At 50.4% G+C, this 27,012-nt stretch overlaps 1 protein-coding gene across 4 annotated transcripts in view; it reads right to left on the minus strand.

Annotated features, from left to right (window-relative positions):
- IGDCC4 (immunoglobulin superfamily DCC subclass member 4) overlaps positions 1-21,560 on the minus strand; it is a 36,494-nt gene extending 14,934 nt beyond the window's left edge. For 2 of the 4 annotated variants that reach the window (XM_058541854.1, XM_058541853.1), the window contains exons 1-5: positions 21,491-21,560; positions 11,632-11,982; positions 10,766-10,907; positions 4,084-4,220; positions 2,592-2,732 (exon numbers count right to left, since the gene is read on the minus strand). In XM_058541854.1, the coding sequence (XP_058397837.1) occupies positions 2,592-2,732; positions 4,084-4,220; positions 10,766-10,907; positions 11,632-11,982; positions 21,491-21,560 (841 nt within the window). Of the gene's footprint in view, positions 1-2,591; positions 2,733-4,083; positions 4,221-10,765; positions 11,983-21,490 lie in introns of those variants that run through there. The other 2 variants (XM_058541855.1, XM_058541856.1) reach the window with 2 other exon arrangements.
- Between the last annotated feature and the right edge of the window lie 5,452 nt (positions 21,561-27,012).

Raw genomic sequence — 27,012 nt, forward strand, 5'->3', positions numbered from 1 at the left:
CTGGAAGGCCTGCTGTGAGGGAGGAGTAAATAGGTTTGTGAGAACGCCTGGCACAATGCAGGCACATATAGGTGCTCAGTACAATAGTCAGTTATTACTATTACCATTATTATTAAATTCATTTCTCTCAAGATGGACACACTCCTCCCCTATGGTCTTAGCCCAGTACTATGATGAAGATATAGCTGGAAAGGTCTGACCAGAACCAAAGACTTGAATATGTGCAGAGACTTTTATCTTGATGTGAAATGAAAACCATTTTAAAAGCCCTTGCCTTATGGACATGAACGGAAAATCCAGAGAAGAAATGCAAATGGCCAAGAAACACAAAAAACTGTTCAATTTCCCATAATCAAAGAAATGCATATCAAAACACAGGTGCTAATTTTCACCTATCAAACTGGGAAAGTTTTTAAAAACAGTAAGTTGCAATGCTGGAGAAAGGGTAGATGCTGATAGGGCTATACAGGAGCTCCACCTTGACGCTGAAGCCAGGATTCCACTTGTGGGCACCTGGCCCAGGAAGATGTGAACAGGGCCAATCGCTGGAACGCTAACTGTAATAGTGGACAACTGGGATGGACTTGAAAATTCCACAGTAGGAACTGAACTGGCAGATTACATTCAAATGATGGAATATCATATAGTCTTTAAAATCATTTTTTGAAAAAGTTTTAAAGATGCGGAAATGTTTATGATACACTACTGAATGAAAATAGAACTTGGAACTGTGAATACAGCATGCTCTCAATTTCGGGGAAAAATGAACACAGAAAAAAATCTGGAAGAAAATACACTCATATGTTAACAATTTTAATCTCCAAGTGATGGGATGTTTTCTGTTTCTGCTTTTCCCTAGTTTTCAACAATGAACACGTGCAACTTTTGCAATCAGAAAACAAAACAAAGCAAGAAAGCCATGCCCCTTCCCTGACTCAATGGAGTAAGTTCCTGGAAAGGGAACAGTGCCCAGAGTCAGGAATGAAGTCTTTTCCCATCCTTTCTCTTCCCAGTCTCTGCCCAGAAGTGCTATTAGCAGAGTTTCTCTAAGTGAGTTCCTAGAACCACAGGTGTTGGGGTCCTCTGGGAAAGCAGTTCTCACATCCTTACCGTGCACATGAATCACAGAATCGCAGAAGACCTTGTTAAAATTCAGAGGCCTAGGGCAGGCCCAGGATTCTGCATTTCTAACTAGGCCCAGGAGATAGGTACAAAGACCACACTTTCAGTAGCGAGGACCTAGGGCACTTGTTAAGCATTAACATTCCTGGGTCATAACTCTCCACGTGTGAAGGGAGGGAGTCTGCAATTTTAACAAGCTCCCTGGGTCATCCTGATATGTGGTCAGGATTTGAGAAACACTGATAATAGAACTTCTAGGTGACACCACAGGCTTACCTCAATAATAATATGAGGGTCCTGCTGGCCCTGAGATCCCCCTAACTGGGCAACAGTCACAAGTCCGATGAGGTTGTGCAGGTCAGGGAGGCGCAAAGATACCAGCACTGTTCTATCTCATCAGCTCAGCAGGGGATGCATAGTTGTGTGGTTTATTATTTTTCTTTAAACTGGATGTATTCATTATATACTCTTGAATGTGAGATACAAACTTACAAAAAGGAGGCAGTATAGGGTAACAAACTGAGCCAGAGTAAAGAGAGCTGAGTTTAAGACTTACTTCTGCCACCAACTTGGGACAAGTCACTTCTTATCAACAAACGGAAACAAAAAGAATCCTTACTTTTCTTCCATAGAGGACTGTAGGGAGTGATGTACCAGAAAGAGAATAGGCTCTAAAGTTTGCGTCTTGGCTTTCCACCTGCCTCTCTGAGCCTCAGTTTCCTCATCTGCCCACTGGGAATAATAGTCCTGGCCCCTACCCTCCTCAAAGGGCTCTTGGAGGCTCCAGGAGGAGAATGGCTGTGAGTGCTCAGGAGACTGCAAGCTGACGTTTGGCCCAGCGCTCTCGTTACCCTGATAGCATCTCCTCTAATGCAGTCCCACTTGGCACTTATCACTTGCTGCCTGATACCGTCAAACCTCTCTTCATGGGCATGTGTTTTGTCTTCCTCACTAGACTATGAATTCCGAGGGCAGGGTCCCTGTCTCTCATCTGGGTATTTTATTCACTGTGCCCAGCATGAAGCCAGGCGCACTGAAGTGAAGCAGTGGCGCACTGGGTGGACCAAGAGGTGGCTTTGTAGTTAAACAGACCACAGTGGGGCCCTGGTTCCACCAGACTTGCTGGCTGTGTGGCACCTTTCCAGCTCTCACACACTCACTTGCAACACAGTTGTGATGAATGGAAGCAAGTAGAGCAGAGAACCTAACCCAGTGGGCACCCTAAGATGGTCTCAGTGCTATTTTGTGAGTGGCAGACTCAAAGTGCCTCATAAAGGAAATGGGCTACTCAGATTGATGATTAAGTTTGTCCAGGTTCCCCACCCACACTCAGCCCTGGGAGAGGAGTGCCCGCCACACCAAAGGTCAGTGACCATGGACTGGTCTCCCTTATAGCTCCCCGACTTGGGGACACGTGAGATGCCACACCCCTCCTTTCCCATGCCCTCCAGTCCCCTCCCTCCACTCACCCTGTCTGACCCAGGACACGAAAGGGGTGGGGTCAGCCGAGGCCACACATTCCATCACCACACTCTGGCCAGACACCACTGTGGTGTTCTCGGGGGCTGCCACAATGACCACGTCCTGCCCCCTGGTGGGTGCCAGGGACCCTGGAGAGAGAGCAGGCCAGCAGGCAGCCTTATCACTAGGCGTCTTCACATGCGGTACCCCACCTGGTGCTCACAGTCACCTGGTGAGGCAGGTGGGGCAGGGAGCAGCCAGGGTTCCATCTGATACATGGGGTAAGCAGCCACATAGTTCAGCAGAGCTGACTGGAACTCACAGCTCTTTCTCTTGGAGCCAGGCGAGGAATAACCTGGCCTCTGACACACCAGCCCCCGTCTTCCCTGCCAAATCGAACACACCCTCCAGGCAGAGGACCATCAGAGTCATGGGTAGACTTGTAGTATGGACTTGGAGTCAACAGTCATAGATTCTAGTTCCGGCACTGCCACTAATGTGCTGTGTGACCTTAAGCAAGTCCCTTCCCCAAAGGGCCTCCGGTTCCTATGTGGGAAAGCAGGGGGTGGGCTCGAGTTTCTGCCAGCTTGGCAGCTCCCTGAGCACGGATTCCCTGCCAAGTTCTCAGTGTGACCGTGGCCCCCTGGGTCAGCATGGTGAATACCTGATTTTCCCAGCAGGTGGAGGCAGAGACCCTGGGCACAGGAGGGAGAGCAGCTCAGGAGCTAAGCCCCAGAAGAGGGAGGGTGGGAGTGGAGGTGGGGGAGAGGAGGAGGCGGATGGCAGGAGATGTTGGGAGGAGCAGAGGTGGGGTGGGGGGAGATGCCATTGCACAGGGAGGCAAGCGAGAGGCGCATGGAGGAGGCCTAAGGTAAGATCTGTTGGGTACCTGCTAGGTGCCACCCACTTTCCACTCATCTCAGCTATTCACACAACCTCCCTGAGCTGGACACTTGATAACAAGTCCAGGGTCACACAGATGGTGAGTAGAAAAGCCAGGAATCAAACCAGGTCTTTCCGACCCAAAATCCTGTGCCCTTCCTACTGCATCACACTGGGGCAGGAGCTTTTCAGAGAAATGGAGAGGACAGAAGCACCAGACTGCAGGGAGCCAGATTCACAGTACACAGCAAGCAGCAAAGGGCGAATCCTCCAGTGCCCAGAGCCCTCGGGGCACACAAGGGGAGCACGGACCAGGGCTTCAGGGCACTGACACCCTCCTCAGATCCTTCCCTCCCCACCCCTGTCCCCAGCCCTGGATGCTCCATCCAACCCAAGGGAATACAGCCTCCACAGGAAGGGAGCCGTAACTGGGAGGGAGTCTTGGCTTCCAGCCCCAGCCCCTTCTCTGACTTGCTGGGTGGCACTGCCTTCCCTGGGCTTCATCGCCTCACTTGTCTGATGGGACTAATACCTCGTCATCTATTTGAAGGCAGGGCGTGGACCTCTTGAGGCCCCTCCCAGCTCCCCCAGGTTTCCATGCCCAGCCAGCTCCCTTACCTCTGCTGGCCACGCTGAGTAGGGCCTCCTGGCTGAAGCGCTGGCAGGCTGAATTGGTGGCCACGCAGCGGTAGGAGCCTGCGTCACTCTCCTGAACGTCCAGGATCTGGAGGACCCCGTTGGGAAGAGTGATGAGCCTTGGGAAGGCGAAAAGGGCACCTGTGAGATGGGCAGGAGCACCATAGGGAGCATGGCATGCCCGAACTGTCCTGGGCCCACTTCCTGCTCCAGCCCGAAATACCTACAGCATCTCACTCTCAAGCCTCACTCATAATTTAAAAATGCAAATTAAAACTATAAGATAGCATGTTCACCTTCAGATTGGCAAAGATCAAAAGATTTAATAACACCCTGTGTGGATGAGGGAATGGGGGGAAGGCGCTCCTGTCTTGTCAGTGGCCATGCCAATTGATACACCTTTCAAGGGCAAGCTGGTGACGTCTTAAAATCAAACCTACCTGTGTCTTTTGACGCAGCAACACCGCATTGAAGACTCTATCCCACAGATATTCTCATGCTTGTACACAAAAACATATGCTTAGCAATGTTCACTCCAGCATTGACTGTAATAGTAAAAGGCTGGAAGCAATCCAAGAGCCCATCTGTTGGGCGGGAACTAGCTAAATTGGTTTGGCTACGTTCATACAATGGAATGCTAGGCAGCTGTTAAAAAGGAGGCAGCTCCATGTGTGCTGATATAGGACCATCTCCAAAATGTGTACGGTACAGAACAGCATGTGTAGGGGCACGTACACTTAAATGCTTGTACTGAATGTCCCTGGTAATGGTGGTTGTCTCTGGGGAGAGGACTTGGGGTCCTGGGACCTGACAGTGGGAGAAGGCTTGCTTTTTATTAGATAGCCTTCTACACAGTTTGAATTTGTTTACCTCTTGCCTGTATTACTTCCTCTGTCCCCTGATAAAATCCCTTTTATTCACACTTTCTCATCTGACTCTTGAAACAAGCCCAAGAGATAAAGGAGATCAAGGCTTGGAGGGAGAAGGGTATTTTCCTAGGGTCTCACAGCTGGAGCAGAGTTAATACTTGAACCCAGGTCTTCTGGTGCCAAATCCATGTTGTTCCCACTTGCCTGTCTCAGCAGCCATTAGATGGCTGAGAATGCCAGTGGAAGGGACGTCAACACGTACATTACTAAGACGGGGCAGGATGGATGAGGGTGGTGTTCTCTGCCCCCTTGGTTAGAGGGTTGGGATGCAGCTTGGGCTAGAAAGGCCCAGAGACCTTGCTTGAGAGACAATGCAGTCCGGGGCAGGGAAGTGTCCTTGGGGGCTGGGGTGGTGGGGAGCAGAGTGGGCTCTGGCTCAAGCAGGGGGTGAGTGGGTCCTCCTGAATCCTCCAACTGTGGTCCCTGCAGGATCAGCTCCAGGTTGACAATTCTAGTTTCTCAACAGAGCAAATGGTGCTGGCCCTTGGATGTAGGCTGGGCCAAGGTCAGAGAGGGAATGGGCAGCTGTACACTTGATGAAGATCTTTTGACTCATGGGAAACGGGGTATGAGAAAATCTAAACACAGGAGAGGAGAACTAGCTCAAGGGAGTTGGGAGAGAATTCGGGCCTGGGAACCTGGTGTGGCCCAAAGACTTACAGAAACAACATAAACCTGCAGCACCCCCTCCCCGATTCCACAGGCAAACCCACCTCCGCCCCAGCGCCCCACCCTCCACTCCAACAGCTCCCACATCAGTGCTGGGGCCAGCGGGGGAGAAGGGACGAGGAGGCAAAGGGTGGTCAGAGGTAAAATCCTGGGCCAGGACCCAGCCTACTGCCATGGAAAATTTGATGGGAAAGGACAAGCACGACCCATCTGGGAAACAAGGCCCCCATTGCCATCCAGGGTTCCTCCAAGCCCGGACCTCCCCCCTCGGTCTAGCTAGCTGACTATGCCTGCAGGGTTTCCACCAGGAGCTGCCCACACTTCCTAACTCCAAAGCTTCCAGGTCTTTCCAGGGGAACTGTGCTCCAAGAACTAATAGCTTCTTTGACAAGTAACATTTCCTTAATTATGTGTGTGGAAGGAAGGAAGGAACGAACGAACGAACGAAGGGATACCTTTCCCCGGATGTGATGCTGTTGCTGCAGCCAACAGAAGCAAGATGGAACCACTTTTAGTGTTCATCTGAAATCTTTTCTGTTTTGTTAAAATGTGTTTTTACAAGCTCTGTCCTTGGAAGGATGTCCAAGATATATTGGTTAGTGGGAAAAAAAGTCACAAAACAGTGTTTATGAAGCAATTCTATTTTTGGAAAGTAGATAAATGATATGTTAGGATATGCGCAGAAAAAGTCAAGGGTGGTAAAGCCTACGTCATTCGTGGAGGTTTTCTCTGGGAGTGGGATTACTGGGACTCTATTTGTTGTGTTTAAAACAACTTTTTTGCAGTGAATATTTATTAGTTTAGAAATATAAAACCTCAAATTTTTTTTTTTTTTTGGTGAGGAAGATTAGCCTTGAGCTAACATCTGTTGCCAATCCTCTTCTTTTTCCTGAGGAAGATTGGCCCTGGGCTAACATCCGTGCCCATCTTCCTCTACTTTATATGTGGGACGCCTGCCACAGCATGGCTTGACACGCGGTGCGTAGGTCCACGCCTGGGATCTGAACCTGTGAACCCTGGGCCACCAAAGCAGAGCACATGAACTTAACCACTACACCACCGGGCTGACACCTAAAACTTTAAAAATTTTAAATTGAAAAAAGCATGTGTCCTTGTACACTTTGTTTTGTAACTCCAGGCTCTAACATAGAAGCAGCTGTGGCGTAGTGGAGAGAACTGGTTCCAACATACACGATTTTAGCAAGTGACATCCCATGTCTGGGCCTCAGTTTTCTCATCTGAAACATGGGTTAAATAATTCCTGTCCTGCCTACTTCACAACTCTCACCCTTTTAATGTGTTATGAGCTCACACTGGATAACAGACATAAACACTAACTATGAATTGCAAACTCTGAACACGTTTACAATGGTATAAACTGTACACATATTTAAAAACTGGGAAGGAACACTCAAAATGGTAACACCCATCTGTGTTCAGTTGGTAGGTGACTTTTTTCCTGTTAAGTTGGTATATTTTATCATTTTAAAATTAATTCAAATTTCAAATAAAACAAAATAGCATTATAGAATGAAAAGCAACCTCTATCCAAAAAGAAGGGATCATTCTCTCTCTAAGCCTGAGCTTGAGCCTGCAGCCTCCTCTCCCAAAAGGCCACTTGGACCCAGGGATTCAAGAACACAGAAGAAATGACACAGCTGCTCTGAATCTCCTGAGGGCCAAGGGGCCCCCACCCTAAGCCCTTCAGAGATCCACCCAGGGGAAAGGTACACTAGCCGAGGGTCACATGAGGTCAATAACATGATGGACACCCGGAGATGGGTAGGGCAGAAGACTGGACTAGGGAGCCTACAGTATTTAAGTCCATTACTGCCATGTTTTTAAAGTGTGAGTGAATGGTGATAACAAAATGATTTCAAGTGGATCCAGATACACATTTCTTATTCCAGTGGTTATGCATTCATTTTTATGGCTACCTTCTATTTATGGTAAGTGTTGCTGGTTTTCCATTTTACTGCAGTGGGATAATGTTCTTTTTTAGTATGTGTTAAAGTTACAAAAGAGAGAGTTGATTTAAAGAAATGTACTAAGTAAGTGATTGTATAAATGGTTTAGGAATGGCCAAAATTAGGAAGGGGGTTCGTGAACGCCTGGGACTTGGGAAACATTGCTCTCATTGATTACTAGTTCCCATGAAAGAAAAATTGTCCCCTATCATTAGAAATTAGTATAAGTACCAGAGAATTGCCTCAAGGTCTAGTCTTCACCATCAGTTCCAAAAATATGCACATATACCCTGGCAGAGTGTGTTTATTAACTGCACATGTGCACAGTTTACACCCAGGCATATGGTCTCCTTCCAACCACCAGGCTGAGTTTATGAATAGCATATTTGTACATGTACTATATCTGGGCATGTGTAAAAATACATACCTTGGGCATAATCAAGTTGCTGTTTGAGACATTTCTTTATTCCCCCCACACAATGTGCTGGGACATATGAGCCTGGCTTATTTATAGATGAGGATCACTTTTCAGAGGACTTGGGGCAAACACTCCCAGAGCTCAGGAACTGGCAGCTCCAGCCTCTTGGCAGAGGCCTGTGGCTTCATGGAATGATCCCTGAACTAGATATTGAGAGGCGAGGTCTGAACCCACCTTTTCCTGAGAAACTTTGAGGATGTAACTTCTCTGCTCTGAGCCATACCCGATCTCTAAGCTCATCTGCAGCAGGAACTTCTACAGACCCTGCAGGTTCCCCACCCCAATCACCAAATCACAAGAGGCTTGTGTGTCATCCACACCAGGGCTCCAGCGTCCATCACTCTGGGCACTAGCTGTGTGACCTGGGACAAGGTACTTCTATCTCTGATCCTCAGTTCCCTCATTTAACAATCCAGATAATAATATCTGCCACAACCATATGTACAGACCTGGAAGGATGTTCCTCATGTGTTAAGTGAAAAAAAGGAGAAGTTGCAATACAACCCCATTTTTGTTTTGAGAAAAAGATGATGGAAAAAAAATATCCAGTATGTACAATATAATCCAAATTTTTAAAGAGAATATTTACAAACATATCAGGGGAAAAAGTCCAGAGGATAGATGTGAGAACTAACACTGGTTTTCTATGGGTAAAAGGAAAATGAGTAATTTTTGCCTTTTCTTTTTTGTTTATATGAATTTGGAAAATGCATCTACTAGGAATGTAAACTGAAAGTAAATGGAGGAAAATATGAAAAATAAGATATACCTACCTTGAAGGATGATGGAAGGATTAAGTGAGAAAACATAACTTTTTTTTTGCTGGGGAAGATTCGCCCTGAGCTAACATTTGTGCCAATCCTCCTCTATTTCGTATGTGGGTCACCACCACAGCATGGCCACTGATGAGTGGTGTAGGTCTATACCCAGGAACCAAACCCGGGCTGCCGAAGCAGAGAGCGCTGAACTTAACCACTACGCTACAGGGCCTGCCGCTGTAGTGACTTTCAATGCAGGTAGATTTCTCTGCTCTTTCCCACTCTCTCTGGGGGCTGCCAAGTGGGCTCTCACTTGGTTCTCACCAGTAACTCCCAGGAAGCACCCAGCAAACAGCGGTGAGAGGCCCCACATTTAGGAAGGCACAGAACTTAAAATGTCAATGCTAGAAAGGCTGGGTCAACCTTCTGAAGGTCCACTCCCTAGAATGCTCATTCACGCGATGTTCACAGATTTGCTGCAAAAGGGGCTCTGGGCAAGTGAGTCTAGGAAGCACCTGGTTAATCAAGTCAAACAGGTTTTCAGTACAGGACTTGTCAGGGCCTTGTCAACTCCAAGAGGGAGAGTTATAGGCAGTTTCCTGTTCTTTGATCATGGAACACTTTTTTCAAGAAGCATCTTCAGGGACTAATGTTCTACAAAGAACACACTTTCGGAAAACATGATCTAATCCAACCCTTTCATTTTTTTTCCCTTTAATTTTATAGATGGGGAGAATGAAGCTGAGTGAGAAGTGACTTGCTGAGGACCAATGGGGCAAACCAAAAGTTGGCCAAAGTCAACAGGATCACTTATATCTTGACCTCTCATCCTTCTTCCTCCCACACAACTGTTGCAGGGATGTGTCCTGTGGCTTTTCTACCCAGAAGTTTCTCCTACACCTTCACCCCTACCTAGACATGGGCTAAAGTCAGAGGGGCTGGGACAACTCAACATGCTCAGGACGGGTTAGTCCCAGGGCAGGGAGATCTGGAAACCAGAGTTTCGGAGCCTAAGGAGCCCCACCTCCATCAGGAGGGGAGGAGAAAGCGAGCTGGTAACTACAGCTACAGAGACATAGGGAGAGGACCATACGGTGGTTGGGAAAGGACTTCGGAGCCACATTTCCAAAGATATAAGAATCCATGGGGTGATAACCAAGTCATGAGACCAACTCAGAGACCATAGATGCAAAGGAGCCTCGTGCTTTCTGGTCATGCGGCATGTACATCTGGGCCTTCCCAGGAGGCCACAATGGGGATCAAGTCCTGAGTGTAGCCCCTGCCTCTCTTCTGCCCTACAAACTCTTCCCTGGGACTGTTCCACCTACCCACTGCCTTTATGGGGAGAGAGGAGGGTGAAACAGGAAGGTCCTCCACACCCCATTTATCAGATGCTGCACCCCACTGGATGGAACCAAGAGAAGAAGAGAAGTTACACATCTAGGGTAGAAACTCCAGAGGAAGCCTGCAAAGAGAAAACTCTCCAGGCCCTGAATGAGCAACGAATATTCTGCCAATGATTCACCATGTGGCCTTGGATAAAACATAGCTCCTCTGGGGCCCTCAGTCTCCTTCTCAATAAAGCAAGTGGTTGGACTAGATATGCTCTGAAGGACTCTATCACTACTCCCTACCCAAGGTCCATAGCTAGGTGGGTGGCTTTCCTCTCAGGAAGCAAAATCTTCTTGCCCACCTTCTCTTTAGGACCAGAAATGAGCTAAGAGTCAGCAGGTGGTGGGCTCCTAGTCAGTTTGGGCAAATTGAGCCACCCAACTCTAAGAATCCCAGTTCCTGAGCACATCCCAGAGCCCTCTCTGGCCTGCCCACTGGGACCCACACCCCACTCCCCGACAGGGCACTCACCGAGGCTCCACAGGCACTGTCACCTGGTCCTTCTCCCAAGTAATGATGGGTGCTGGCAGCCCTTCAATGTGGCACTCAAATCGAGCTGTCCCGTTCTCCTCCACCGTCTGAGACTCCGGGTGCAAAGAGAAGCCTGCGAGTGCTGGGGATGAGGACAGTGAGATGGGCAGGGACAGGAGAGGAACACGAGGGAGAGAGGCCACAGGGAGCAGAGACAGTGAAACACACATACACGGGCACAGAGAAACACAGGGTAATAGAAACACGGGCAGAGCAAATTTAGACCAATGGAGACACAGTCGGAGAGAGGCAGCCAGAGGATAAGAAGCGGTGATGACTGGTCAGATGCTGCAGGCAGGATGAATTCCAAAGTCCCGCAGCCTAACATCACCATGATGGTCAGACTACAGTGAGATGCACATTTCTTCTGGCCTGAAAATCATTTCATGGTGATCTGCACCTCCCAAGAGCCCCCAGGGGGTGGGCTGGACAATGGGGTGTGACTCCACACATTCTACCTGCTGTGAGGGTGGGGAGCTCCCTGAGGAGGCACCTTTGTGCCCCTGACACTCTTACAAGTCTCTCCGGCAGGCTTCCTGGAGGAGAGCACAACTCTAGACTCTTGAGCTCAAAGGGAAAGAAAAGGAGGAGGAACAGGAGTGGAGAAGAAGAGGGACCACTGAGCCCTGAGCCAGATAATAGCAGGAAGGGACTCACTGAGCAGGAAGGGCAGGGGGAGGGGCGGGCAGGGAAAGAGGGAGTGGGCTCAAGAGAGAAGCCTTTGTGCAAGCAACTAACTGCAGATCCCATTTCCCACACCCCAGGTCTTGCGGGTCTCAGCTCAGCCCCCAGATGCTGGCACTTACTGGCAAGCTTGACCACCGCAGCCTGGCTAGCCACCACTCCAAGGGGACCATGGGCCAGGCAGGAATAGCTGCCCTCAATGACCTTGGAGACCCCCAGGGCTGCCTCGTCACTGCCATTGGGTGCTAGTGGCTGGGACAGCCACAGCGAGCCATTGGGTAGCAGGCGCAGGTAGTCGTGCTCCGGCAGGGCACCTCCATCCTTGCTCCACGTGATGCTGGTCGGGGGTCCGGCAGCGGCAGCACCCAGACTACAGTCCAGCAGCGCAGCCTGCTCCGGGCCCAGGATCACCCGCAGTGGCCCTGCTCCACAGCTCAGCTCCACAGTCGTCTCCTGGGACAACGGCAGCTCCCCTGAGTACAGGAAGGGGCACCAGGACCATCAGTATGGGTCCTCCCACCTCCCACAGACCCCAGCTTCTGAGTCACCCACACAGGGGCTGGGGCAAATCATGGAGAAAGAGGTCTCACAGAAAGACCTGTGTCTGGATCCTGCCTCTGCCCCTTACTGTGATCTTGGGCAAACCGCTGCCCTTCTCCGTACCTATCTTCCTCGGCTGCTCAAGTTCCTCATCCACAAAAACACACAGTTCACAGCAACATTATTCAAAACAGGCAAAAAATGGAAACAACCCAAATGCCCATCACCTGATGAATGGATAAATATATTACTCAGCCATCAAAAGGAATGGAGTACTGACATGTGCTACAGTGTGGATGAACCTTGAAAACTTTATGCTACGTGAAAGGAGCCAGTCACAAAATGCCACATATTGTATGATCTCATTTCTATGAAATGTCCAGAATAGGCAAATCTATAGAGACAGAAAGTAGATTAATGGTTGCCAGATACTGTGGAGAGGGAAGAATGAGGAGTGACGGTTAAGGGATATGAGGTTTCTTTTTTGGATGATGAAAATGTTCTAGAATTAGATATTGGTGATGGTTGCACAACCTTGTGAATATACTAAAAACCACTGATTTGTACACTTTAAATGGTGAATTTTGTGGTACGTGAACTGTATCTCAATAAAAAAAGACATAGGAACTCCTTCCTCATAGGGCTGCTGTGAGCATTAAGCGGGAGGATGTGTGGGAAAGGAGAATAGCACAGTGCCTGGCCTGGCACGGAATGGGGGCTCAGTAATGTTCATTCCCTCCTCTGGAAACTTACAGATCGTTTCAGCCACTATTACCCAACCAAAATATACGGTAGGCTACAAAAATACTATACCCAAGAATCACTGAAAATGTATTGTGAGGCCGGCCCGGTGGCGCAGCTCTTAAGTACGTGCACTCCCCTGTGGCAGCCCGGGGTTCACAGCTTCGGATCCCGGGCGCACACCGACACACCGCTTGTCAAGCCATGCTGTGGCGGGGTTCCATATAAAGTAGAGGAAGATGGGCATGGATGTTAGCCCAGGGCCAATCTTCCTCAGCTAAAAAGAGGAGGATTGGCATTGGATGTTAGCTCAGGGCTGATCTTCCTCACAAAAAATATATAGTTATATATAAAAAATTTTTTAAAAAGAAAATGTATTGCAAGTGTGAGAAAGTGCATGTGCATGTATATCTATATACCTTGAATAAACAAAATAAAAATAAATCCCAGCTGGTATGTGGAGCCACCCGGATGAAGGGAAGTCAGACCTCCCCTCCCTCCTCCCGCCCCACAATGGACAAAGTGAGCAGACCTACCGGGCAAAGCTAAGTGCTCTATGCCCATCAGGTAGGGGCCCAACTCACGATGGATTCAGAGCAAGCCCAACAGGGGCTCCCCTGGCGCATGGGGCACCTGGGGGATGGAGGCCTGGGGGCCAGCTGCCTCATCTGCCCCAGTGACTGGAAGAGCTAAGCATTGCTTCCTGCAGCTAATTTCCCCAAGGCCACATGGCAAGCCAGATCCAGAACCCAGTCTCCTGACCCCGTCCAGGGCTCTTTTCTCTCCAGAGGCCCAAGAAGAGCCTGCAGCTCTAACACCGCCCTTGCCACAAAGGGAAGAGGAGAGGAACAATGGAGGAAGGGAATGCCATCCCAGAGTCAGGGCAAAAACACACAAAGGACAATGTTGGTGACTTTAACCAACATTTCAGCAGCACCCACTAACAATTATTCATAGAGAAATGGTTGGCTCTCCCAGTTGTGTCTTCCAGAAGGTTGACCTGCTGCCTCCCTATCCCTTAAAAGCTTAAAGGCCCAAGGTCCCTCCTTATCCTGTGGCCCAACTCCTTCCTTCAAGGCAGAAGGACATGTCTGAGAGTGAACCAGGGACAGAAGTGGGGACAATGGCCCATACTCATCACGAGGCAGGTCCAGGCTGACAGAGCCATGTGGAGCCATGTCATTCAGAAAGCACAATGGCTCCAGAATTGGGCAACCCTCAGTTCTAGACCCAGCTCTGTCACAGTCTAGCTGTGTGACCTTGGGCTAGTCACTTCTCCTTCTGGGCCTCAGTTTATGCAAACATAGCAGGTGACATCTGAGGTTCTGATTTTAGGATTATTCAGTGAACTGGACACATCTAATCCTGAGCAAACGCAGAACACCATCTGGACACACACAAAACTGTATACAATCATCCAGACCTGAACAACGCACCCCAGTTTCTGCCACACTCGTCAACACCTGGACACAGATATGCCCACACTTAGAATTCCTGTCTGTCCACAGGCTCCCTTCCCGTCACCCTCAAAGGAGAACAAGAGTGAGGAGCACAGAGAAGTCCTGACTGGCTGAGACAAGGAGGCCAGGGCAGAAGCCAGGGCTCTGACACTGCAGTACGAAGGACAGATGGACAGACAGGGCCTGAACCGGGCCTCTGCCTTTCTCAATCCATCAGAAAGGCTCCGCTGGCACCCCCACCTACACAGCTGGGCTCAGCATTACCAGCTGGTGCAGGGAGGAGAAGGCAGCCCTGCCCTCATCCAGTTTCCATTTTAACTGGGAAACCAAACTGGCATTCCCACCACTGCAGGCTGTGTGCTGTGGAGGAAAGAGCATTTGACCCTGGGGCAGAAGATCAAGGTTCCAGTCTCCCTACTCCACCTACCAGCTGTGTGACAAGCCCTATACCCTCTCTGGGCCTCAGTTTCCACATCTGTAAAATGAAGATGATACTGGCAAGCCTGTGAGGATTAAACAAGATGCTGTATGTCAGGGCTTCAGCCCACAGCCCAATGAACATCACTCAAGGAATAGGCTCATTCTTTAAAGACAGTATGAAAGGCTGTACAAATGCTGATCACTGTTCATAACATCCTGTCCCTTCTATCTCTGAGGCCCTAGATTCTATGATTCAAACACAGGGAAGGGAGAAGGCCAGCCTGGGCTCTCAGCCCAGCAGCTTCCAAATGCCCCGTTCCAGCCGCTGAGCAGTCAGTTTGAGTTTCAGGGGAGAAAAGCCCCACATGACACGAATCCCTGAGCCCTCCGGCAGCCTCCTCCCCACCCCCCAAAGCATGTCCGGGGCTTGGAAAATCCCCTGCCGCGCCGAGCAAACAATGCGAACAGTTGGGGCCCTAGCAGCTGCTGGGTTTGTCAGCAGCCTGGGCTCTGACGAGCAGGACGATAGCCAGAGGGGCCGGCGGCTGGCTGGGGAGCCCAGAGGAGGCTCCGATTCCCTTCCTGAATATTCATGGATCGGCAGATGTCTGGCTTCCCCACCTCTGAGGAGCCCAGCACACAATAAGGCAGAATGAGAACCCAACAGGGATGTAGATGTGGCGAGAACTTGGGGTCCCCCTCAGAGAGCACAGGGCTGTCCAGGACCCCGTGTTGGTGGAAATGTCTGCAAAGCCTGAGATTCCCTGTTTTATAGATGGGGAAACTGAGGCACAGAAGAGGGGTCTGTCCTTCTTTGACCTTCTGAGGATGAACCCAGCATTGAGGAGACAGTTGCCCCCAAATAAGAGTTCTCTCTGCCTCAGTGCCTGACCCAACCTCTGAGCCCAGGACATGCCTCCTGAGGGCTCAGCCCAGGCACCAGCCCTCCATGAAGCTGCCCCTGCCTTCCCTGGCTGACGTTTTTCCTGAGTCTCACGTCACACAGCCACTTGGAGGTCCCTTACCTATCCTTCTTCTTGCCTAGACGGACAATGGGATGTAGTGGGACAAGCTTCAGCCTGCAGCAGAGTCCTGGGTCCATCATTTGTTTACGACCTTGGGTCTGCTACTTTCCTCCTTTCGGCCTCAGTTTCCCCAGCCTTAAAATGAAGAGTCTCCACATTTCTCATTTTCACCAAAATTCTGCCGGCAGCAGAGGAGAGCACACTCAGGAGGCTTGCTGACTGCCTGAAATGTTTTTATTTTGAAATCTTTGGCACGTTTTGCATTCTGCTGCATTACACAGCTATGTTTTAATATAAACATGGTTCCTACACCACCAAATCTTTTCAGAAAAGCTGACGCTCTGGGGAGTGGGACTTGTTTGTCCAGTGGCTTCATGGCTACCCCTTTCCTGTCACCCCAGCCCACTGCCATGGCTGACCCCAAAGTCCCTCCCACGAGCATTTCTCAGTTGTCCCTCTCAGGACTAGGCGGACACAGTGGACACTTGCTGCCTGCCAGCTTTCTTCCTCGAGGGGGCCTCCCTCTCCCGCAATCCCTTCTCCTCAGTCTCCTCAGTGAGACCCTGCCAGAGACACAGCTTCTCTGCTTGGGAGCCCCAGGGCCATCTCTCAATCTCCTTTTTCTGACAGATTATTTTACCCACTTACAGGATAAATTAGATTTTATGAGGCCAATTAGAACCTAGACAGAAAAGAGATTGGCTGCTGAGCCCGAGGGCCAGCTCAGTGCTGTTTCGTGGGATTAGTGGGGGCCTGGTTTAAGCCAGGGTGCCATTTTTCAGTGAACTCTCAGGAAAGAGGCAGGTGGGAGGGAGGGGAATGGAGACGAGATGCCTCCTTCAGTTAGCCAAGAACTTGCCATAAACATCAGTGCCTTGTCACTGCTGAATTTCAGAGCCCAACAGATTTACAACTTGTTTTCAGTGTAGGGACAATTCTCCATGACACCACCACCACTCTCCTTTCCCAGGAGACACACGTCAGTTTCTTTCAGAAACCTCCCTCCCCGCCCCCTCCTTGGCCACCTCCCTTACAACACACTAAGCCCCTCCCACCAACAGCTGGAAGGAGAGCTCCGACCGTTGCCTAGGACACAGGGAAGGCTGCAGGGCTCCCTTCATGTGGAATCCTGAGGAGAGGCTCAGCCCCAGCCGACTTGTCAGCAAAGCCACATAGTGCGATCGGCCTACCTCATGTTTCCTGCACCCCCCTGTCCCCACCAGACCAAACCACATCAGTTCTCTGAAAGCACGTTGCTGTTCCATGCGCTGTTCATGCTGCTCCCTCTCCCTACAATAGCTGTGCCATCCCGGGGTCTGACTTAGACGCCTCTCCTTTTTCTGCCCCATCAGACCTTGGGAAACTCAGTCATTGCAGTTATCACTTTAGATTTTTGATTTGCTTTTCTCCTCAACTAGGCAACAAGCTCGTGATTATGTCCTAGTCAGCTTTCTAAATCTCCAGTACCTAAAGCAGTGCCTGGCATACAGTAGGTGCTCAATAAACATTCCTTGAAGAGATGAGTGGACATGCGGAGACACTCAAAGAAAATAAGACACAGAGTTCCTCATGCTTTTCCAGGCCTTAATTTCCTTATCTGTAAAAACGACAGGAACTCCCTTCAGGGCTGGGGATGATGTGAATCATATATGTGGAAACTGCCTAGCATACTATGTGGCGCCTAGTAGATACCTAACAAAATGCTTAGAAAGCACAGAGACAGAACAGCAAATTCACAGGGAGAGAAACTCTGTACTTAAACATTACTAGGACTGGGGAGCACACTACCTCATCTGTTCTCATAGGATTAAAAATATCTTCCTCCTGTGCCCACCTCTGTCTCCTTTTGTGCTCCACTCACTTGCCAGAGCTCTGTCCCCCAAACTATGTGACAAGGTAATGAGACACTTATCAAACCACCCAGAAGTCTTGGCTCTGCACCAGCTTGCATGCTCAGGTCTGCACCTGAAAGAGAGTTCACTGAGCCTCCGCTTCCCTGACCCCAACGACCCCACAGCCCCTCAAATCCAGGGGCTGCCTCAGCCCCAGCAGCCCAGCTAGCCCATGAGACAAGGATTCCATTCTCCGCACATCAGGCCCAGAACATCCTCCCTCTGGTTTTCCTTACCCCCCAGCTCCCATCACACCCCTCTGACCAGGCTGGGGCTGGGGTCGTCCCCTATCAGAGCCACTCTTTCTCCCTCCCCACCCCAGGAAGCTGGGAGCCCCCATCGCCTGGCAATGACATCTGTTCTACATCTGGAATTCTGTGTCAAGTCTGGTTGCTGCAACTCAGAAACAGTGAAGGCCAAACAGGAGGCAGCGGGTGGGGATGGGTGGAGGAGGGTGGATTCCAGAACCCAGACATGCCAACTGAGAGGGGCCAAGCCCAAAGTCGATCACTTCTCATATAAGGGGGGCATGGGTGCAGAGAGACTGAATTTGGGTATGTGTGTACCAAATCTCGGGAAAGTATGGCTGTTCCAAGAGCCAGGAGACTGGTTTTAGCCCCAGCTCAGTCTCTATCTGTGTTACTTTGGGAAGTCACTCAGTTTTCTCATCTGTAAAATGGGTTCAAGCTAAAATTAATTCTAAATTCCCTTGAGAGCTGACATTCTATGACGCTCTAATTGTGAGACTGCTTAACTTGAAAGAGGTAACTTTAGGAGAAAAGAAAGGAAATGCTAATTTACATACAATGTGTGATTAATTGGACCATGAAAGTACGTATAGGATCAGTGAAGGTTTAGATAACCTCTGGATAAGATTCACTATTAAGAGAAACTATGTTTGACCTGGTTCCTAACCTCCGAGATGGGGTCACAGAGGGCCATCCCAACACCCCAAATGACTGAGGAATGCCTCTGAGCCTCCAGGCTGGCAGGGTTGTGGGGGTGGTTCTGGGTAAGGAGAAAGCAATTTTCATGTTCTTAGAGACCTACTATTACTGACCTCTGGCTTCCGCACTACCCAAATTTTGATCCAGTGGAAGGGAGAGCCCCACTTCTTGCATGTGGTGAAAACAGCACACCCAGCATTTCACCACTGCCCCCAGACAGGAGTCCCATTCCTATAAAACATCTCCCCAGTCCCAATCTCTGACTCAAGAGCAGTGTTAGGGGGGAGAGGGACAGTCACTATCTTGATCCCAACACCAGCCCTTCATCCTGCCATTTTGAGGTTGCTAAAGTGTCTATTATTTTTGACTTCCCTCTCCCTTCATCCCCTACAAACTCAATCTGTCCTCAAGTCCTACTGATTCTACTTTCTAAATATCTCTAGAATCCAGCTACTCTGGCCACCCTGTGAATACGGGGGGTGGGGGGTGGTGTGCCACTGAGCTAGTTGCCACCATCCTCCCTTCTGGATTACTATGACAGCCTTCCAAGAAGCTGCAGCTTCCTGCCTCCAGCCCTGCCCAATCGATTCTCCACGCTGGCTGGAGTGAGTTGATGCAAAGCTGATCTTAAAACCCGACAAGGGCTCACGGGGGCCTCTCAGGCCAGAAATCTTGGTGGGGCTTACAAGGCCCTTCATGAGCTGGGTCCAGCCCCAGTCTTCAGCCTTCTCTCTTGACACTCCACGAGCCCTGTCCCATCCCTCCGCAATATGTCCCCCTGTCATCCCTTGTGATCTAAACTCCAGCCAGATTTAGCTTCATTCAATGGTCTAAAGGAAGTCACCTCTGACCATGCTGTTCTCCCTAGAACTTTACCCATCATTACTCCCTTCTACAGGGCCAACTCACGCTTTGCGTTGCCCTCTGCTATTGCTCACTTCCTGAAGGAAGCCTTTCCTGACCTTTCCAGGGTACCTGTCAGTCCCCCTCCACCAGACGGAAAGCTTTGCACCAGGGACCAGGGCTGCCTCCTCATTTACTATATTCTAGGCACCAAGTACATGCTAGCCAAAATGGGTGCTCAGTAAATATTTGTTGAATGAATGAATGACCTCTGTGCAGATCAGGGTGACTAGTCAGAACTCGTTATAGAAGTGTCCCCAGTCCATTGAGATTTGCACACTCAAAGGGTTTAGGACTGAGGGCCAGTAGAGTAGTTGCTTTAGCCACGCACACTGTTGCCAAGGGAGCCCTACTTTGGATCTGCCCCTGCCTTGTGCACTCGGAGCACCAGCACGGAGAGACCAGGTTTCTAAAGCAAACTAAGTCCCTTGCGGGAGGAGGCCCCACCGGTATTCGGTATTCGAAAGTACAGGAGTGCAGTTCCAGCTCTGATTCCGCTTTGCTGGGTAAGCCTGAGCCCGTTCCGGAGCTCTTGGAAGAGCGCAAGAGGGTGGGTACAACTATTCCTTCATCTCCTGGGCTCCAGGAAGACAGATGCCTCTCTGGCACTTCCCCGCCCCCTTCACCTGACAAGCCGGGGACTCCCACCTCCCCAGCCCAGCCACGCAGACCCTGCCCCCAGGCGGCCTCCAGTCCGCAGTCCTGGCTGGAAAGGGGCGTGTCTTTGTAGGGAGAGAAGGGGTCCAAGCAGCTCCCGGCACTTTCCCACCCGCTGTTTGGGTTTCCTGGAGACGGGCCTGGGGCCGGCCAGGCGGAGGCTCCTTCCCTCCTCTCCCGTCCCTGCCTCCCTCCCACGTGGCCTGAGTCTCTCTGGAAACCCGCAGCAGCTGGAGAGAAATCCCCCTCCCCACCCCCTCCTCCAAGTCCCTCCCCGACTCGCCCCGGACACATCCTCAGCTCCCTCCTCGGCAGGGAAGGCAAGAACTAGGCGAACAAAGCGGGCAGCCCATCCCCCTCACCAGCCCTACCACCTACCCTCCCTACGGGCCGCCCCCCAAACGCACACAGGACAGAAAGCGAGAGGGCTGGGGGTGGAAGGAGCTCTAGGCATAGAGACTTGGGACTCTGTCCCCCCATCCCCAGCCCTTTCTCCAGCGTGGCCAACTCTGACTCTTACCCCCACCCCTACCCCACACTGAGGTGGGGGACTGGAGGAGGCCTTGCTGACCTCGTCAACACTTCCCTGATCTGCCCCTGGGGGGTGGGGCAGGAGTGACACGCGTCCATCCCGAGAGCGAATGATGGACACGTCCACGAAAGCAACTGGTTTCCTGCCCCCTCCCTCAGCCCACTCCGGGCCACAGGTTTGGGGGAGCAACGCTCCCCCCACCTCCGCCCCAACCAGCCTCAGGGACCACACCCACTGGGCAAAGTTGAGTGTTTTATCATCACTACCCCCAGTCAATCCGGAATCTCCTGCTCTGTCTCCCCACCACGGGCAAGGACACTCCCCAAAGCCAAGGCCAAATATTAGCTCAGCCCCATAAACACAATTACACACGGTCTCGACACAAATGGAGGTGCAGACACACAACCCCACACCCTCCTCTTTCACATACACTCTCAACCCGGCGACACGCGCGGGCCAGGCAGAGCCCGCCCCGCACAAGCCACCAACATCGCAGCCCCGGCCCCGCGATGCCACGCCGCGACCGTGGCACGCACCGCAGACACGGACGCCCGCAGAAGCCCCCCTCCCCACCCTCTGCGCGCGCACAAACACACACACACACACACTCACTCACTCCAGACTCCGCTAACCAAGGACACACATCCCCTGCGGACTAGCAGCGCCGCAAACGCCCCCCGGCCACAGCTCGCAGACCCCCAGGAGCAGGCATCACAGGCACAGGGACGCGCAGCCTGCGCCCCTCGGCCCCGCACCCGCTCGGGACCGGGACGCCCGCCAGCCCCACAGCCCAGCGCAGCCCCGGGCGCGGGCGCACCGACGCACCGCAGCCGCTCTCGCCACCGCCGCGGCGCCCGCCCTTACCGCGCGCGGCCAGCAGGCAGAAGGTCAGCGCGACGAGCCCGCCGCCGCGGCCAGCGTCCCCCCGCGCCATGGGGCCGGGCCCCGGCCGCCGCCGCCGCCGCCTCCCCGCGCCTCGGCCGCGCCGCCGGGGGAGGGCGCGCCGGGCGTCAGTGGCCCGGGGAGGCGCGGCGCCGCGGGCGGGGGCGCGGCCTCGGGGGCCCGGGCCCGAGCGGGGGCCGGCGCGGGGGCCGGGGCTGCCGCCGCCTCGCCCGCCCCTCCATCGCCATCTTGGGCGAGCAGCCGGGGCGGGGGCGCCCTGCTAGTGCGGCCACCAGGGCCCTGCCGGGGACCCCGGGCCCGCGCGCCGTGACCCTGCGCCGGGCGGGGTCTCTACTCTGCTGGGGTCTGCGCCTCAGTGTCTCGCCCTCTGCGGCTCGCCTTGGGCCCCTGTTGGGCCGCTTGTTCCTGGGTCTGTTTGTCTCTTAGTCTCCCTGTCTCTGGGTCTCCAGGTCTCTTTCTGACTCGGTGTCTCCGTTTCTTTTCCTTGTCGCTGCCTCAGGGTCTCCTCTATTTCGGTTCCAGGCTCAATGGAGGCAAATTCAAGGCCTTGGTCTCTGTCCCAATGGTCCCATCTTGCCACCTGAGCTCAGTCCATTCCAGCCCAGGTCCTGGTCTGAATCCTGGTTAGCTGTACCAACAAACCCACTGAGGACATGATAGTTCCTTCCTTGTCCCCATTTTCATTGCTGTTCCAAGCTGAAGGCTTCTCTTGGCCTCCTTCTCTTGCTCTTGCAATAACCACCCAGGCAGGGCATTTTCGCTACCCCAAGCACTGCCGCATTCAGACTACTCTACAACCCTGGGAGGGACAAGGAAGGTTTGATTGCTCCCATTTCACACACAGGGAAACAGAGGCTGGAGGAGGTGAGGTGACTTGCCTAAGGACCTGAGGCTAGGGAGCTGCAGATGCAGGACCTGAACCCTGGTTTTCTGACTCCAAAAGGTCACTTCTCATTCATCCTTCAACTGTGCTTTCCCTGTCCTAGCCAGACTGGTTGCCTCAGTATCCCAGAAATATTTCTTGTTCTAAAGCCAGGGATTCAATCGTCAGGCTAGGGTAGGGAGAGAAGTACTGTCCCTTCCAAGACCAAGATGCCATGATTCTTCATTCCCTGTGTCTCCAGTGTTCCCATGACTTAGGGCCGTTTTGTCTCTGTACCTGGTAGGTGCCTTACCCATCTGTTGCCAGTTAACCCTTAATAATGAGCTGCACTTTGCAGAGCTAATGGGATCTGGCATCTATTTCTTCATTGCCAGGCCCAGCAGCAGCATTTGACTTTGCCAATCACTCCCACTTGCCTCTCTTACTGATGTCATCTGGTCATCAAGGCTTTAAATGACATCTTTATGCTGAAGATACCCAAATTTATACCTCCAGCTTGGACCATCTCCCTTGAACCCCAGACATGTGTATCCAGCTACCTGCTCAACATTTCCATTGTCTAACAGGCATCTGAAATTTAACACGTCCAAAACTGAGTTCTGATCTTCCCTATGAAACCCATTCCTCCCACAGTCTCCCCCATCTCAGTTCCTAGCAGTTCCATCCTTCCTGTTTCTCAGGTCAAAAATGGTGGAGTCATCCTTGACTCTTCACTTTCACATCCTTCACATTCCACCTTCCCGCTACTGCCTTGATCCAAGCCCCATCACCTCTCGGCTGGATTGTTGCAGTAGCCCCCCACAGGTCTCCTTGTTTCTGTCCTTGTGCCCCTTCAGTCTTTTCTCAATACAGCATCAAGAGTGATCCTGTTAAAATGTGAACCAGTGCCTCCTATCTCACAGCAAAAGCCTAAGTCCTTATTATGAGGAGCAGGCCTATCTGATCTGGAGGCCTGTTGCACCTCTCTGACCTCACCTCCTACACCATCCCCTTTGCTCACCACCTCTCCAGCCATACCAGCCTCCTTGCTGTAACTTGATCGGGGCCAGCCCCTTCTCTCCAGCCTCTGACCTTTGCCCAGCTAGTGCAAGTCTGGAACTCTGTCCCCCCACCCCTCCCGTCCTCACAACTTCGCTCACTCTCCCTATCCCCCTTCTTTCTAACATGCTTTACATTTTACTTATTTTATTTATCGTCTGTCTACCCAACCAGAATGTGGGCTTCCTGAGGACAGGGATTTTTACCTGCTAGGTTCACTTCTGAATTCTAAGCAGCTAGACCAGTATGTGGCACTGTATAGGTGCCAGGAGACCAGGATAAAATATAAAAGTCACTGCCCACAGGGACAATAGTGTCCTAAGTGGCGTGGGGTGGCAGGGAGAATGGGAGCAAGAGAGAGACGGACTGTGTGTGGTGCGGGGATGTTGAGGAAGAAGGCTTCACAGTACTGTTGATTGTGTTATGTTTGACTTGGGTCTTGACAATTTAAGGAGGGTAGAACGGATGGTGGGGGAAGAAACACCCTCTGTGGAGGCTCTGTGGTGTGAGAGCAGAGGAAATGGCAGATCCAATAATTAACTGCACAGATATTCATGGGCCGCCTGTTGTGGGTCAGGGCCTGCTCTGGGCACTGGGAGCACAGTAGTGAACAAGTGCATGGTGTTTAGTTAGTGAGGGAGACAGACAACTGTAATACTGTGCGATACAAGTTGTGATGGGGAACAGGGAGGAGAGGCACCCAGGCCAGACTTGGGGGAAGGCAGGGAAGGCTTCTGGAGGAAACAAATACCTGAACCAGTGCAAGCAGAATGTAGGAGGCATGAACTATTAAACAAGAGGGCAGGAGTGGGAGATGAAGCCCAACAGAAAGGCTGGGGCTGGATGGGGCAGGCCTCACATGTTGCTTAGAAAACAGTTGATGATTTAACAGTCAATTGAATGAATAAATGAACAAACAAGGTGTCGCCATATAAAGAGTGTCACTGATTCCACAAGCCACACACAAAAATCCAGTTAATGTCTCTGTATTCCTATCTCAGCACACAGGCTCTGGGTGGGGAGTAGGAGTGACGTGTGACAGGCTCAGGCCAGCCAAATTCAGTATAAAGAATAAGAGCCGTGGTCCTTGTCCTGCCTCTGTTACAGACTTGCTATGTGACCTTGGGCAACCTTCTTCCTCTCCTTGGGCCTCAGCTTCATCATTGAGAAAAATTAGAGGGCTAGGGTACGATGCACATTTCTAACCAGAAGTTCCGAAGAGTTCACATCATTAAAAGTGGATATGGCACTGTCTTAATTACTCTCTTTTAAAATCAATCAATAGGGGCTGGCCCCGTGGCTTAGCGGTTAAGTGCATGCCCTCTGCTGCTGGCGGCCCGGATTCGGATCCTGGGCGCGCACCGACACACCGCTTCTCCGGCCTCAGGCGTCCCACATACAGCAACTAGAAGGATGTGCAGCTATGACGTACAACTATCTACTGGGGCTTTGGGGGAAAAATAAATAAATAAATAAATAACTTAAAATAAATAAATAAAATATTCTATTTTTTTCCCCTTTCAAATGGCAGCATGGAATGCCTCCAAGTGCCTATGGGGTGTTCGTGGGTAGAGGGCTGTGGAGGGCCAATGGACACACTCAAGTGAACATCATTAGCTACTGTCATGGTTTTTACTGTTAAACGGCTTAAGTTGTTTTCAATCTTAGTTATTTATATATTAATTTATAGCCATGTTGGACCGTGAGAAATATATGACAGGTAGTATGAGGAGCACTGATAGCTACACTACAAAAATCTGATAGAGGAGAAAATGATAATTTTGCAAATTTGCCTCAAGTTGATCCTCATCAGAAAAGAATGTTATACTCTTCTAACCACAAGTCATTAGTTACTAATACATCAAAAGCCAATGTTTAAAAAATAAAATCTAACGATCATTTAATCTACTTTGGCTTTTTGTTTACCAGAAAGGCAGACCGATTGTATCTACAATGTTATTTGTGGAGAAGTACTTAGTACTGATAGATCCTAACATCTTTTATTTCACATTTCAGAAATAAAACTCAACAATTTTAAAGTTTTTTTTTTACTTTAGCACAAAATCCAATCATATCACAAAGGCAATTTTTGTCTATTTTTGACCCTTTAACATATGGTTAAATTTCAATATACATTTGGTCCCCAAATTTGATATATAGTCTTGTTTGTTGACAAATCATGCTTTTTTTGCAATTAATTTAAAATCAGCATGCATCACTTCTTAAATGAGGAACAGGGTTTTTTAAATCATCAATTTAATTAAATATGTTAAAATTGCCTTCAACTAACAATATACTGTTATAAATTTTTGTTTTCTTAAAATAACTTCTTTGAGACAGTTCTAAGAAGTAACATCTTGAGGACAGGTCAATGTAGGGGCCGAGAAATCTGGAAAAGGCTAGAGGACTGCAGTTTCTATTGGTTTGACAGGTGGGTGGGATGCTATTAAACAAAAGAACATGGGGGAGAGCTAGAGAGGGGAGAGGGGAGATAATTAGCTTTTTAAACATGTTGAGTGTGAGGTGCCTGCATAGCACCCAAGTGAGAATGTTAAAGCCCTGGAAATGCTGTTTTGTTTTGTTTTTTTAACAGTTTTATTTTATTTTTTATTTTTTTTGTGAGGAAGATCAGCCCTTAACATCCATGCTAATCCTCCTCTTTTTGCTGAGGAAGACCGGCTCTGAGCTAACATCTATTGCCAATCCTCCTCCTTTTTTTGTTTCCCCCAAAGCCCCAGTAGATAGTTGTATGTCATAGTTGCACATCCTTCTAGTTGCTGTATGTGGGATGCGGCCTCAGCATGGCCGGAGAAGCGGTGCGTCGTGCGTGCCCGGGATCCAAACCTTAGCGGAGTGCACGCACTTAACCGCTAAGCCACAGGGCTGGCCCCTGGAAATGCCGTTTTGATCTGAGCAGAGAGATCAGAACCAGAGATTATTTTGTGAGCTGGTACTTCTCCCATCAGAGCACCCCCTACAGGCTTTATTATAATATTCTGTATTAAATTGTCTGGCTCTACTGCTAGACAGTCAGCTCCTTGCGGCAGGGACTGTGGGGATCTTGCTCGCTCTTGTTTTCTTGGCCTCTAGCACAGTGCACAGTGTATAGTAAAGATCCCAATGAATGTTTTTTAAATGAATGTTTTTTAAAAAAGTTACTCCTTTATCATATGCCATCCAAAAATGATGAAAGTTTTACATCCCTGAGGGAGTTCTCAAGATAGCATATTACTGTGACAGGAGTTTGAGCATCAAAACACGTCAGGAAGCACTTGCCTGAGTAATCACTAAGATCTCAGTAGGCTCTATGACTCTACAGCAAGAGTTCGTGGACCACTTGCTCAGCAGGATCAGCAGTGGGGGTCTGTGGTGCTCGTATCATTCTAGAAGAGCTAACAGAATCCACCACTGTAATGATTTTAAAATATGTGTACAAGTTCTTTGACCCTCCTCCCTTCAAGAAGTAGAGTCCACTTCCTCTCCCCTTGAATACAGGCTGGCCTTAGTGGCTCGTTTCTAAAAGACGGAATGTGGTGGAGGTGATACTGATGGCTTCTGAGGT

The sequence above is a fragment of the Diceros bicornis genome, chromosome 5, assembly GCF_020826845.1.
Source record: "Diceros bicornis minor isolate mBicDic1 chromosome 5, mDicBic1.mat.cur, whole genome shotgun sequence".
NCBI lineage: Eukaryota > Metazoa > Chordata > Mammalia > Perissodactyla > Rhinocerotidae > Diceros > Diceros bicornis.